The sequence below is a fragment of the Vulpes lagopus genome, chromosome 10 (assembly GCF_018345385.1).
Source record: "Vulpes lagopus strain Blue_001 chromosome 10, ASM1834538v1, whole genome shotgun sequence".
Classification (NCBI taxonomy): domain Eukaryota; kingdom Metazoa; phylum Chordata; class Mammalia; order Carnivora; family Canidae; genus Vulpes; species Vulpes lagopus.
Window position 1 is genome coordinate 19,951,641 of NC_054833.1, and position 16,356 is coordinate 19,967,996.

Below are 16,356 nucleotides of genomic sequence, written 5' to 3' on the forward strand. Positions count from 1 at the left end.
TTTCCAGGGAGACACACTGCTGCTTCAGTGGTCACTGTTGTGGGTACCACCAGCTTTTTCACTGTGAAATCCTTAATATCTCACCTCCGTTCAGGTTCCCTCCTTTGGGTTGAGACTTGATCAACAAAAAGTCTATGTTGAAATGCACACAGAACCAGTACATAAAATCTGCCAAGACTCTCCAGGGGTCTTCTAGGTGAAGAAGCCCTTGAGAATGATGTCACTTGAGGTCACGTAGCAAATAAATGACTGATCTGGAAAAGATAGTGTTCTTACTGTCAGATCATATTACCTTAGAAGGCCACTACCAACACATCAGTACTAATAATACAATTACTACATCGAGTTAAGTAGTTGTCTTTTAGAGAAAAAAAAAACCCAAGGGAATGACATTCAGAATAGGTGAATTTTGAAATAGGGAATAAGTGATAAAAGGTATAAATCAGAGAATTATTTTTTTAAAGATTTTATTTATTCATGAGAGACACAGAGAAAGAGGCAGAGAGAGAGAGGAAGAGACAGAAGAAGCAGAGAAACAGGCTCCATGCAAGTAGCCTGATATGGGACTCAATCCCAGGGCTCCATGATCACACCCTGAGTCAAAGGCAGACGCTCAACCACTGAGCCACCCAAGCATCCTTAAATCAGAGAATTCTAAATAGTTAGAGACATTGAGTGTCTGAGGAAAGAGTTCCCAAAGAGGATGAAGCATCCTCTTTGGGAATATTTGAAGCATCAAATATTGTTTGATGGTGGTATTGGTGGTTGGCAGTGGTGCCAGTGATGGTGTTGGTGATGATTACAATCATAGGGATAATTGTGATGGTGGTGATGGTGGTAACAATTGATGTGATGATGCCAATGGCAGCAAAATACTCAATATTAACTCAACATTCAACAGGTATTTGTTGAGAATCTACCAGTCTAGATATTTGCGTACATTTGTAGAGCTTATAGTCTAAAGAGCTTATAGTCTAAAGAGCTTATAGTCTAATAGAAAAGACAGGCTGATGAGTAGAACATGTCAACACAGCATGACATATTCTCTGATGAAATAAGCATAGAGTTGTGTGGGAAACCAAATCTCTCGAGCTTTGCATGTTTTCCCAGGACTAAACACTGACCTAACAAGTGTTGGGATATTGGACAAAAAGTAGAAGAATGGCTGATAAGGGCCCATAGCAATAATGAACTATGCTATTGTTCATGGGAACCCCTCTCTGTGGTGGAAATTATACCTAAAGAACCAGTCACCAAAAACACTGCAGGAAAATGTAGCTGGGGGTAATTTGCCCCTCAAGGGGCTTAATTCAATAATAATATTAATAACATTAATATTAATAACATAACATTATTGAGAAATTTTGGAAGGAAAGAGAGGAGAAACAATGTCAATATAGTTTCATATTTTAAAATTCCAGTCTTTATACTATTGCCAGCCTGGACTTTCCTGCTTCCCTTGAGATATGCACATTTATTTTTAACCCTGGTCTTTTGCTAATATCGAACCACAGTGCCATCATTAATCCCCATTAATACCTTGTTCTGACTGTGCCTTTTGGGAACTAACTCAAGATTGAAGTTTTTTTAGCCAATCGATGTTTGGTGTACTTTTTAGTGTTATTAAAAAAATCTTGGACTCCAGCTAGTAAATCAAACTGACCACAACTAGAGTTAGGTCCTGGAGTTTCTTAAAGCCCAATACAAGACGAATGACTGCAGACTTTGCAGACAAGATGGACTCCGGGGCTTCTTATCCCCTAGCATACATGACCATGGATAAACTGAAAATAGAACTATTTTTTACTTACCCATTTTGCTTCCACTTCTCTTTGTCCTAGTATTTGGACAGGCTTTTTTTCTTTCCATACTTAAATAAAAAAAAAAAAAAAACAGTACTGACATCACTCCTGTGATATCTTGCCAAGGAGTTCCAAAAGAGGCTTACTACAAAACCACGTTTTTATTTTTCTCCAGTTGCTGACTTTGGCATCTTACTGGAAGCTTCAAGTCAAGCAAACTTCTTCAAGCAACCAACTAGTACAACTACTCAGATTGCATTTAAAAATTCACTTGGGTTAGACATTCTACCCCTCTGCCATCCCAAATCTACTGTGAAGTCAGAGATAACAAGATAAAGTCTATTCCCTAATTATACAGACCAACCACAGCATAATTCCCTAACAGTTTTATTTTTAAAGAAATAAAATAAAAGTTTAAAAAGCACCGTCTAGTTGAGCCTTTGCTGATAGCAACTAAAAACGCCTTGATTCGCATGTACTAAGGACCCAGGTGCTTAATGGCCATTGTCCCCAATCATGCCACCACTGAGGAGCTTTTTCACCTTTCCCCAGAGGCACCTTAATTTTGGAAACTTTTCATCTATCAAAAAAGCATGACTATGTAATAATAATTTGTTTCCCCATTCTTGTGTCAAAGATTTATATAATTTATATAATTGTCAGTCAGAACTTCTATTGGTGGCTGTAGTCCCTTCTGATCACTACCACCAGACAATCCGTGAGAGCACATGTGATTTGGTGCCGCCTTTGTAAAGGTAAAGATACCACTTCCTTTTGATGTTTTGGAAGAGTGACAAGGGCACACATACCTGCATTACTAACTTAACTGAAGCCTAGGAGTTAAAATTTTCTAGGCTGGTGACCATTGCCAGAGGTAGGCTTCGTAATGGATTGGAGTTCTCATCCAGAGTTTCTGTGTTGACAATTTGTTTAGATTTCATATTTTAATTTTTTTCCCTTTACTTCAGGCCCAGGATAGCAGAAAAAGAACCCTCTGCTATTCTTTATAACTTCTCCATGGTGACACACCTCGATCAATGGTGGCAATTCTGGAGAATTTACAGATTAGGATTAATGAAAAATGCTATTGTAGTCCAACAGCATAAAATACTAAAATACCTATTCTAAATTAAACCCTTAAAATCGGAGTCAAGTTAATGGAATCAAGTTAAAATTGGAGTCAAGAAATGCCTCCTAAGCATGAGAGGCATTTCTACAGTTCAGAAATGACCGAGGCTATCAAACTCTGATCTTAAACTTAACATACTATCATAATATCACCTTATTCACTAGGGATTTTCATTTTTTGCTTTTTGAAGGATTTTTTTTACAGTTAATGAATACATTGGAAGTGGATGGGTAAATAGAATTTACCCAGCAACAATGCTTTCAGATCACTACTGAGAAAATGTATTTATTCCATAAACAAATAACATGCAAATGAAGAGATTGGCTCTCAGGAAGTTAAATCACTTGCCCAAGGTCACTGGTAGAACTGGAAATGGATCTCAGGTTGCTTGACCTCAGATTCCCATACACAATGTTATATTTCCCTGAATTTGTCCTCTTCCATATCACATGAGCTCCTTTTACAAGCCTTGTCTGATTCAATCCTTCTTTTTGAGGCCTGGGGGTCATGGGGAAAGGACAATGAACTGACATCATTTTTTTTCTCTTATGGTAAAAGTCAGCAAGGTAATGAAGTTTCCAATTGTGGGCAAACAGCTTGATTTCTCAATTATTAAGGTTGCTTTTCTTATGCCTGTTCTTCCCATATTTTTGGAGAAAAACAGACGTTTATTACCAACCATCTCTCGAATGTGATCATCGTAGTCAATCTAAAAGTCTGCTCTGCTTGAATTGCTTTCCTGGAATGAGGTTTCAATGCTGCACCTATTTTATAATCACATAGGCTATTTCTGAAACATGAGGATGCTTTTCAGCACTCTCCCCACTACCACAAAGCTGTGCAATCCAGGCTGCCCTGGTCTCCTGGGACAGCCACCCCCAGGGCTGATGGATACAATGCAGCAAAGTCTTTAGGATCCACCACACAGTGTTATGCACTTTGGGTTCCCTCCACACTCTTTCCTTCCCCTCCTCCTCCTGACAGCTTTCTCTTTTCCTTTTCCTACCCTGCCTTTTTGCCCTTCTCGTCCATCTATTACTGTCATTCAGGTATTTTGGACACTTGTCTGTACCAGCCCTACAGCATGTAGTATAGCAATGAAAAAAGCAGACACTCAAATAGCTTAAAATCACAGTCTCTCTCCCTCTCTTTCTCTCTCTCTCTCTCTCTCCCTCTCTCCCTCTCTTGCTTTCTCTATGTTTGGTTCTTTCTCTCATGATTATCAATTAGTAAAATATGTTTTAGCCAAAAAAGAATCCTCAGTTACTAAGGGAACAAAGTTAATAATCTCTAGTTGTAATGGTTTTCCTGAAAAATGAATCTAATTACCCACCCCTGTCAGAGCTTGTGTGGAGTACCTATACCAGAGGCCATTTGTATAACAGTGGTTTTATGCTTTACCGTATAGGTTAGGGTTGATTCCATGGGTTTTTTTCTTTCCTGAGGTAAAATTTACATATAGTGAAATGTATGGATATTAACTGCAAATTTCAGTGAGTTTTGATTGAGGTAATCACTATCACAAAAATACAGACATGATCTTCAGCCCAGAAATTTCCCTTGTGCTTTCTTCTAGTTAATCCACACCCCATAGGCAATTGCTATTCTGATTTCTTGCAACAGATTAGATTTGCCTGTTCTTAAACTTCGCATAAATGGATTCATACAGTATGTACCTTTTGGAGCTGGCTTATTTTACTCAATCAGTTGTTGCATGTGTCTTTAATGTGTTCCTTTTTATTACTAAGTGGCATTTCATTGTATTCTAGATCATAATTTGTCTATCCATTCACCTGTTGATGGCCATTTGAGATATTTCCAATTTGGGGCTATTATGAATAAAGCTGCTATGAACATTCTTGTACAAGTCTTATACATATGTTTTTGTTTCTCTGGGGCGAGTAGCTCAAGGTGGCATGTTTAGGTCATAGGGTCCATACGTGTTTAATGTTATAAGAACCTGCCGGTTCTCCAAAGTAGACCACTTACATTCCTGACAGAAATACGTGAGACCTCCAGTTTTCCACAGCTTCACCTTTTCTTGGTGTTTCAGCTTTCTTAATTTTAACCATTCTAGCAGTTATATAGTGGTATCTCTTTGGGGTTTTAATTTTTATTTCTCTGATGACTAGTGATATTGAGCACCTTTCCATGCATTTATTGCCATTCATATGTCTTTTTCAGTGTGATATCTTTTTAAGTCTTTGCACAATTTCTTTTTTTTTTTAAAGACTTTATTTATTCATGAGAAACCCAGAGAGAGAGGCAGAGACACAGGCAGAGGGAGAAGCAGGCTCCCTGCGGGGAGCCCGATGCAGGACTAGATCCCAGGATCCCCAGGATCACACCTTGGGCCAAAGGCAGACACTCAACCACTGAGCCATACAGACGCCCCTTTGCCTAATTTCTTATTAGATGGTTTGTCTTTTTATTATTGAGTTGTAGCTGCTCTGTATACTCTGAATATATGTGCTTCGTCAGATGTGTATAGAAGATATTTTCCCCCAGAATATCACTTGCCAATAAATTTTCTTAATAGTATATTTAAGGAACAGGAGTTTTAAGATTTTATGAAATTCAATTTTTAAACTTTTTTTAAAGAATCCACCCTAGGAAATAATGTTATTTCCATAAGGTCATGAAGATATTCTCCTATGATTTTGGGGGAGCTTAACAGTTTTAGCTTTTACATTTAGGTCTGTGATCCATATTGAGTGCCATTCTGTGTGGTGTGAGGTAGGGGGTCAAGGTTTAATTTTTTTCCTGGTTTATCTATTTATTCAAGTAATATTTGTTGAAAAGACTGTTGGGAAAACTTTCATTTATCACAGACTTTCATTTGTTAAAAAGACTATCTTTTCCCCCACTGAACTGCTTTGGTAATGGTTGAAAATCAAATAACTATATAAATGTGGATCCATTTCTAGACAGTATTCTTCCATTGGTCTATTTGTCTGTCCTTATATACCATACTATCTCAATTATTGTAGTGTTACAGTAAATCTTCAAATTAGGCAGTCCTCCAACTTTGTTCTTTTTACTATGTTGTTTGGTTATTCTCCTCCATTTCAACAAAATATCTGTTACATTCTGATTAACTCATTTGCCTTGATCTAAGAAATATTGAAAAGTGACTTGCACACACTTTCCACTGACACCATATTTATTCATTCAGCAGAACTTTTTTTTTAAAGATTTTATTTATTTATTCATGAGAGACACCGAGAAAAGCAGAGACACAGGCAGAGGGAGAAGCAGACTCCCTCTGGGGAGCCCACTACAGGACTAAATTCCAGGACCCCAGGATCACACCGTGAGCTGAAGGCAGATGCTCAACCACTGAGCCATCCAGGTGTCCCCATTTAGCAGAACTTATTGATTATTCACCCTGTGCTGGTACTAAGGATACATAATCAAATAGCATTGTATCTTCCTTTCTACAATGAAAGTAAAGATAATCAACCAATGACACAAGGCAATATGATAAATAGGAGAGCATTACAAAGCAAAAAATACTATGTGACCACAGAGAAAGGACAACCAAATCAAAGTGATAGATACAGATTTCTAGAATGAAGCCAGCTGAGTTGCAAAGAATTAGTAGGCATGCACCAAGTAAAGAAAGGGTTTGAATATGGAAGGGCATTCCAGGAAGAGAGAATGACATTTCTAATAGCACCAAGGCAGAAAAAAACTTAAGCCCACCACTGTGAAAATCCAAGATGATAATAGATGGCTTTCTTACTCTTTGGATCAAAATCCTAGCTATTAGAGGTGTTATAAAAGCTCCAAAGGGATCAAAGTTGAGGATCCAAGCAAAGGAGGAAATAGGGTTCTTGCTACTTTATTTCTTTCTCTCATGTATTTGCTCTTCTCCCTCATACTTGCCACCTAACTTGACAAATGATAAGGAAGACACAAGAAACAGATCTCTACATTCCTAGATCAATGAATTTTCAAATTTTAGTTTTTGGAACCACTTTTTTCAAGCAAGTATCACTTGAATCTGAAAGAAAGAGAGAAAGAAAGAAAGAAAGAAAGAAAGAAAGAAAGAAAGAAAGAAAGAAAGAAAAAGAGAGAAAGAAGCAGAGCTTTTGTCATTGAAGCTAGATGGTGCCTGAAGCTACCACCACCACCACTCAATCATCTCTTCCTCCACCCCCGACACAGTGACTGCTGAGCTGCTTTCCCAAATCCCTAGAGTGTCTTGGGCACAGTTTGACTTCCACTATACCACTTCCACCTACAGCTAAGATTGATCACCACTACATTGTAGCTGGGGGCTTGTGGTTCATAAAACCTCGAAAGAATTTTACTCAAGGAGTCATTATTTTCCTTCTCAAATTTAGCTCTCCATCTTGGAAGCTCATTCATGTTACCCAAAATTTATATCCAGTGGTCTTCAAGAAACTGTTACAGGCAGGATTAGGTATTAAAACTGTATTCTACAAGAGTTACAGAAATCCTAGCCTTTAGGAGAACATAACTTTTAACAGTGAAATTTAACAGAATATAATAGCTTTCTTTATGACAAAGAAAAGTTATTTCATCATAACCGCATACAATGTGCACACAGTATAAGAAAAATACCTTTGCATACTTAAAAAGAGGCATGAAAACACTGTAATTATATAAAACATAAACATATATGTTTCAGGAAATTGGAGCATTAAGAAATGTCACTATTTGCTGTTTTTCAAAATCAGGTGAAAATCGGTCCAATTCCCCAAGACCAAAATTGGAAAGAAGTCCAATAGTGTTTATGCTTTAAGGCCCTCCCTGTCCTTTGAATTGTACAGGAAACTAGGGCTTATTCTGATCCTGGGGTGGAGGTCGATCCAGTATGACCCCAGAACCCAGCCTTAACATCACAGGAGCTACTCTACTGGCAGTTCCACTTCAGAACCGAGCACAGGCTAGTCCTCCGGCAGCCACCCCATTCAAAAGGCTTCTCACTCAAAAAGCACGAGTTCCTGAATGGATTTCCCACGGTCTCCAGACCCTGATGGCTCAATTCCTGAATTGTTGGCCTCAAAGAGCATTGCCTCTACCTTTCCCCATATCTGAACAAACCCAGTGTAATCACTCCTCATGGGCTTCAGCCTGGAATTCAGAGATGCACCACCCCACTGAGCACAGAAGATATTTTAACTGTTCTCTCTCCTAAGGTACATACCCAGGAAGCTTCTAAACATGTATAAAATTATAAAGAAAAAGACATCATGTGTATATTCTATTTTAAGAATTGAACACTGTAACATCTTTCATATCTACTTCCAGTCTCTTCTTACGAAAGATCTTTTTAAATTTTTTGGTTAAAAAACTTATAATGCTTGGGGCACCTGGATGGCTCAGTCAGTTAAGTGGTTGCCTTGGGCTCAGGTCAGGATCCTTAGGTTCTGGAATTGAGACCATCCAGCTCCCTGCTCAGGGAGGAGTTTGCTTCTCCTCCCTCTGCTCCTCACCCTCCTCATGCTCTCCCTCTGTCTCAAATAAATAAATAAAATCTTTTAAAAAATTATACTGCTCTCTAAAAAAGAATTTAGACAATTCAGAAAAATTTAAAGATGAAAATCTTCTAAAAATCTTTTCTTCAAAAAAACCCCAAATTGTACCACCAGGAAATAACCATTATTAATATTTGATGTACATCATTCCAACTAGATACATAGATATTTAAGTAGATAAATATTGTTTTAAAATCATAAATGATATTATACTATCAATGCTAATTTAAAAAATGTTGCACTTACTTCTTACAGCTTTGTTAAGATGTCGTTAACATACAATAAAATGAGCAGATTAAAAGAACACATTTTTAAAAGTTTGATGCATCCATGAAATCATCACCAAAGTGAAAATAATGAACGTATCTATCACTACACAGAAGTTTCCTTTTTAATTTCTCCTTTTAACAATCCTCTGCTTTGTCTACCATCCCCAGGCAATCACTGCTCTGCTTTCTGTCATTACACATTGATTTATATTTTCTAGAATTTTACATAAACATTACATAAATCATGCAGTATGTACTCTTTTGTTTAGCTTCTTTCAAGCTTCTTTATCTTTAGTTTCATTCATGCTATTGCTTGTATTCCTCTTATCCATGAGTTGTGTTCCATTATATAGAAGAACCACAATTTGCTTATCCACTTACTTGTTGCTGGACATTTGGGCTATTTCCAGTTTTTTTCCCCTTACAAATAAAGCTAGGGTTATTCATACAAGAGCCTTTATATAAACATAAGCTTGTATTTGTCTTAAACACTTAGGAGTGGGATGGCTGGGTCATATGATAGGTTTTTGTTTAATCTTTAAGAATTTTGGCAGAATTTTTACTGCCAAAGTAATTATACCATTTTACATCACCAGCAGCAGTTGTTTGAGAGTCCCAGGTATTTACATCTTCCCCAACACTTGATATGATCAGTCCTTTAAATTTTCGACTTTCCAATAGGTATATAATATTATCTCATTGTGGTTTTAATTCGCATTTCCCTCTGAGTAATGATGTTGAGAATCTTTGGGGTTGCATTGTTTGCCATCTATGTATCTCCTTTGATGTAGTATTTGTTCAAATATTTTGCCTGTAGTTTTAAATTTTGCTCATTTTCTTATTACTGAGTTTCTAGTGTTCTTTCATATTCCGAATACAGGTCATTTATCACAAATGTGGTTTACAAACATTTTCCATCACTTTTGGACTTACCTTTGCATTCTCTAAATGATGTCTTTTAAAGAGTAAAAGTTCATAAGTTGATGAATGCTAATTCGTAGATATATTCTTTATAAATTATTTTTTCCTTTCTTTTCTTTTTTTTTTTTTGTGGTATTAAATCTAAGAGATCTTTGCCTAACCAAAGTTATAAAATGTTTTTCCTGTTTTCCTGTAGAAGTTTTATAGTTTTAGGTTTTATATTTAGGTGTATGGTCCATTTTGAGATATTTTTTATATGACATAAAGTATGAATCAAAGTTCATTTCTGCATATGACTATCCAGTTGTCCCAGCATCATTTGTTGTAAAGATTATCCTTTGAAGGATACCTGGGTGGCTCAGTAGTTGAGGGTCTGCCTTTGACTCAGGGCATGATCCTAGGGTCCTGGGATCGAGTCCCACATCGGGGTCCCTGCAGGAGCCTGTTTCTTCCTCTGCCTGTGTCTCTGCCTCTCTCTGTGTGTCTCTCATGAATAAATAAATAAAACCTTTAAAAAAAGATTATCCTTTGATCATGAAATTATCTTTATGATCTTGTCAAAAATTATATTTATAATTATATTATAACTATATTATATATTTCTGTATATAATAAACATATCATATATTAAAATATATTTTAAAATATTATATATTAATACATAATGTATATACTGAATATATCTATATGTTAAATACATATTAACTATTTCTGGAGCCTGTTTCCGTTGGTCTGTTTGCTTGCCTTTATGCCAAATGGTGTCATGCTATTCAATTTAAAAGCAATATGCTTAATTGCACTCAAATTATATTTAATTTTAAGTTTCATTTGATCTTGTTAAATTTTGCTTTCACAGAAATATAAAGCTGAATTGCAACAGAAGACATTGTTAAATGTCAAATAAATGTTTTTTCACTACAATAAATATTATTTCTTAACAGATCCTTCTAAAATTATTTAAAAACCATTAAAAAATAAATTAATTGTATATATTTACAGTATGTTTTAATTTTAAATGATGTCAATTAACTAGGAGAGACCAACACGTTAAAACATCAGCACTTCATTCTCCTTCTCCCTCCTAATTTTTTAAAAATGTTATTATCATATTATCAAGTTAAAATTCATATTCATTCTGACACTATCATTCCCAAAGGTCTTTAAACTTCTATGAGTTTTTCTCATCACTAGATTTTTTAAAAAGATTTTACTTATTTATTCACGAGAGACACAGAGAGAGGCAGAGAGAGAAGCAGGCTCCCTGCAGAGAGCTTGATGTGGGACTCGATCCCAGGACCCAGGGATCACGCCCTGAGCTGAAGGCAGGCGCTCAACCACTGAGCCACCCAGGTTTCCCTTATCATTGGATCTTTTACCACAGTGTCTTTGTTCCTGGGTTCTTTGTTTGATTCAGCCCTTAATTTTATTGATATCACTTTTTGAGTAGTTTGGTTTTAATGGACACTAAATTCACTGATATTCTTCATGTTTGAAAATGAGTGTTGGCTGCCTTTACCCTTGCAGAACCTCTTAGCTGTGCATGAGATTCTTGGGTCAACCTTACTTTCTCTCAGGACTGTGCAAATATTGATTGACTATGTTTACCTTTGAATGGTGCTGCAGAGCAGTTTAAAGGAAGCCTTATTTCCTCCCTTGTTGCTAATTTGCATTTTCTGCCTATATGACTGAACAATTACTTCTTTATTCTTAAGTTCAAATCGTTTAATTAATTAAAGCTCTGGAGCAATGAGAATTCTGCTTCAAATCACATTAGAGCACAGATTGTTTTTTCAAAGTATAGATTCAATTTTTCCTCAATTAGGTAAAATTTTATTATATTGTGTCATAAATATGTCTTCTGCTTCATTTGTTATCTATTTTCTTTTAGATTTTATTTATTTAGAGAGAGTGAGAGAGAGAGCATGATTGGGGGTAGGGCAAAGGAAGAGGGAGAGAGAGAGAGAATCTCAAGCAGACTCCCCACTGAGCTGGGAGCCCCTACAAAGGTCTCGATCCCATGACCCTGAGATCATGACCTGAGCTGAAATGAAGAGTTGGTCATTTAACTGACTGAGCCACTCAGTCATCCCATTGTTGGGTTCTCTGTGATAAAGATACTAATTATCCATATGTTCTATTATCCTTGTTTCCATAACTATTACGTCATCTCCAAATAACTTCACCTCTTTATATTTTTCATATTATTTCATTTAACTCAAGCTTTTCTTCTATGTCATTAATTTTATTTTTTATCAGCATCTACTGTTTCTTATAGTTTATACTTTTTACTTTTGGTTCCATGATGATGTGATTTGGTTCTCAGTTTGGTCCTTTAGGTCTATGATCTCCTAAGAAGTTGTGAGAACATTCCTTTATGTTCTTTAATTTTATTTTCTTCTATGTATTATCTTTTTCATATTCCGTCTCTCTCTCTCTTCCCTTCTCTCCCTCTCCATCTTCTTCCCTCTCATTCTCTCCCTCCCTCTCTCCCCTCTCTGTCTATCCCTCCTCACTTCTTTTCTTTTTATTCATGTCATACTTGCATAATTCTCCTCCAAGTGTCTTATTTGCCCTAATATAGTGTAGGTGAAATCTTGACACTTCCCAATTAAAGAGTAATTTGATTTTTCCTCTGAACTACAGTTTGAGGCCAATGTTTTTCATTCCATCTACTTTTTAGTACCCTGAGAAGGTTGGAGGGGGAGGGGAGGGGAGCTGAAGAGATGGCAACATCTGTTAGAGTATTCGGGGCTCTGCTCTTTCTTTTAAGGTTCTGCTAAATTTCTCATCTAATAATCCATCCTGCCTAATTGCAGGTGTATCTCATTTCCATTGGGGGTGGATGGTTGCACGGGTAAGTCTCAGGCTTTATGTCAACTCCCCACTCTAATCCCAGAGTGTTTACCTCTTTAGAGATGTAGATCATTCTTACCCATTTCTCCATGGCAATTGTTTCCACTGTTCTGCTCAGAAAAAAAAAATAATAATCAGCATTTTAATTCGACTAGTTTCTTTCCAGATTTTGAAATACAAATGAGAAGTTACAAGATTTTGTGGATTTGACAATAGGGCTTCTGAGAACTGGTGGTGAGGGTCAGGAGCTAGGCCATGTTGCCTATTTCAATCTATAATTCTCATTTTTTTTTCCTGGAACCAGCTTTGGAAGTTTACTGAATTATGTTATGCCACTGAGGTTGCTGATAATGACTTTTATGGGGACTAGTTCTTTACTTTTCCCATATCGTAGGTTAATTATGGTAAAACAATGTAGTGCAGCCTTAATGTGGTTGAATAATGCTCCCTGTCCAAAGTCGTAACCAACTTTGTCTCCTAGACCATCAATGATGTGAATCCAAGACATTTCATTCTGACACTGGTCAAACTCTGAGTTCATGACAGGGTATTAAAGCAGCCCATTGTGGCATAGAAAAAGAATTCATATTCATGCCCTTGAAATGTCCTCCAAATATATCTAGTTGTCTAGGGAGGGTGATACTAATTTAACCCTTTATATATGCCACTAAAGACTTACTTCTTTCTGTGTCTGGACCCCTCAGAAATCAATATTCTAATTAGAAAACAGTAGCTAATCCAACCAAATGCTAATAAATGAGAGTTGTGATTTATCTAGCAATAGGGAAACAGCTCAGCATTAACAATTAAAAGGTCCATAGAGGAGAGAGGGTTTTTGTTTTGTTTTGTTTTTTGTTTTTTGTTTTGTTTTTTAATTCTTCCCCTTAGCTGACTGAGGTCAGCCAGATGCTATTAATAGTCCTCTAGTTAATGGCTATCTGTTTGAGAATTGTCATTAAATCCATAGTTTAGGAACTTTTACCTCTGAAATTCATAGGCTTTATTCTATTTCCCAATGATAAGGATAAGGAAATGGTGTTGTGAGTTCAACTTGAATCTACCTATCCACAAAGACCAAATCACATCATAACCTACCAAGGCACTCTTCAGACTTCATTATAACAAATACAGAATTTAAAGTAACCAATGCAACTGTAAGAAATATTAGTGAAAAATATAGAGCCAAAATGGTTGACTAAATCCTGTTGCACTCCAGTCATTTCATAGAGTTATAGCATAAAGTTGAAGTTTACATCAAAGGCATGAGTTTGCAATTAGCTGAACAAGGCCCTTCAGAAATCTCCAAAGAATTACTTTTTCTACATTAAACAAATCAACTGAGTAGTTACCTTTACTTTAGCCTGAATGGACAGAATCAAGAGGGGAGGGATAGTATGTCTAAATCAAATTGAATGGTGACTTAAAGAACATTTTCCAGAAGGACCCTCTTTGGGAAATGCAACTCAGTACTAGTGCATATTTCAGTGGAGGGTTTGTCATTCTCAGTAGAAGGTGTTTGCACATTTTAAGTGTTTTCTTTTGATATTCTCTATTTCATCCAATATGGTCTACTTACATGATATCCTAGCAAGTCCCTGAACCTGCCATATTGTTTCATTACACCAAGCATTTGTTCAAACTGTTTCTACTATGTAGATGGCCTTGTCTGGCCCTCAACTGCTCAAGACCTAGCTTTCATGTAATTTCCTCTATTCAGCCTACTGCCATCACTGCCTTCCAACCTGATGAAACTGATAACCACTTCCTTTGGGCTTCCATCGTACCTGTACATCTTTCTGTCTTAACATTAGTAAACATTTACTTCCACTTGATTGGTTTCCTGTTCATATCTCCCCAGGAAGAAAGTCTAATATCTATTCAGATATATAATACCTATATGTTTGCTGAATATACAAGTGATTATTTAACCACTATTGAACATCTGCTCTTTGCCCATACTTGCTAGAAGTAAAAAAGACATAGATTTTTTAAAAATCTCTATTCTCAATGAGTTCATGACCCAGTGGGAAAGAATAGACTTCTATACAACTAAACTCAGCAAGCCTAAGATTGAGGTCTGGGCAAGTGTTTAGACTGAGCTGTTAATTTGCAAGGCAGTGAACACATAAAGCTCCCATATTGTAATATATCTTCTATGGTTTTCATAATCCAAACACACCTGCTTCAATCATATGTTTCACGTTGCTTACTAATGTCTTCTTGGCATAGACTAAACCTATGCCTCTCAAATTAACATGCACAGAAAACATCCCATGATTTTATTAAAATGCAGACTAACTCTGATTCAGTAGGTCTGTGGCAAGGACTGAGATTCTACATTTCTAACAAGTTCCCAGGGGATGCCACTATTGCTGGTCCATAGACCATGCTTTGAGGATCAGAACTCTAAACATGACAAGTCATGTCAGTATATACACATTGTTGAAGTGGCACCAGTTTTGGAAAAGCTCCCGCTGCTCCTTTCCTAGATAATCTTCGAAGTATAATTAAACATGATGAAAGTTACACTGAGAGAGGTAAGATTCAGTAGTGCTTCCTCCAAAACTGATGACTTGAAATGCTTACCTCTTAGCCTTTTCAATGGCTATACTCAAGAGGTCTTTGCTCCTGCACTTGAGCTCTGCTGGTACCAGAAGACTGTGGTCTGAGTATGTAGCAAGATTTTCCCAAATATTCAAGATTGCCATTTTTAAGTCTACCCCATATTTACACAATAATACCCAGGCCCTTCCTGTAAGTGGAGATATCTTTTAACAAAACTACAAGACCTTATCACCTTAAACAATCATAAAGGAAATACTTTTTTAACGCAACTTGTTTAAAACAAACTTTGTAAGGTATCCATGGAAATCTAATTTCTTATTAAATCTTAATGGTTCCTATGACATCTGTTTACTTTTTCAGTTTGTAAAAGAGTGTGTAAGTCAAAATTCGCGGGGAGCCCTGGTGGCTCAGCAGTTTAGTGCTGCCTTCAGCCCAGGGCGTGATCCTGGAGACCCAGGATGGAGTTCCATGTCGGGCTCCCTGCATGGAGCCTGCTTCTCCCTCTGCCTGTGTCTCCGCCTCTTTCTGTGTGTCTCTCATGAATAAATAAATAAAATATTTTTTTAAAAAATCCTTTTAAAAAAAGTCAAAATTCACTAGACCATGAGACTTTGGACTCCCCCATTCTACCTATACATCTTTTTCATGTGTCAGTTTTGAACTATCCTTCCACAAAAGCAAGATCCCTATTTGATCCCTACTTGGGCTGTCCTCTTTCACAAGTGCTCTTTCTCTTTCGCTCACTACTCCAACCAGACCAAGGGTCCCTTGCATATCTTTCCCTAACTATGTAGAGAAGACATTACAACTCTTCTTGGCAGCTATCCAACACTACCTTAACTACAATAATATGTTATTTGAGAGGCAATCTTGGTTATTTAGTTTTCTCTTGCACAGGTAGTTATTGTGTCACTTTCCCTGACAACACACCAGTGAATGGAATAGTAGTAGAATTGTTTTTATCATGTAGGACATTTGGAAGGCACTGGATGCCTTAGCTTGCTTGATGTCAAAGTAGGAGTGAACTCTTCTAAGTGTTCTTTGTTCCTTCTTACCACTCATGGTCTCATTTAGGTTAATGCCAAAGACGATGAAGGTGTCCTTGTTGGATCCTGGGACAATATCTATGCATATGGTGTCCCCCCATCAGCCTGGACTGGAAGCGTTGACATTCTGTTGGAATACCAGAGTACTAAGAGTCCAGTCCGGTATGGTCAGTGCTGGGTTTTTGCTGGTGTCTTTAACACATGTAAGTAGCCAATTGAGTTACATTTTTTTTTTAATGTAAAGGGAATTTTACTTCAAGACAT

General features: G+C 36.9%; 1 protein-coding gene across 1 annotated transcript in view; it reads left to right on the top strand.

Moving 5' to 3' along the window:
- Positions 1 to 16,356, top strand: part of F13A1 (coagulation factor XIII A chain) — a 159,502-nt gene that overhangs the window by 76,374 nt on the left and 66,772 nt on the right. Inside the window, exon 7 of the mRNA XM_041771892.1 lies at positions 16,121 to 16,295. Coding sequence (XP_041627826.1) covers positions 16,121 to 16,295 — 175 coding nt within the window. The remainder of the gene's footprint in view (positions 1 to 16,120; positions 16,296 to 16,356) is intronic.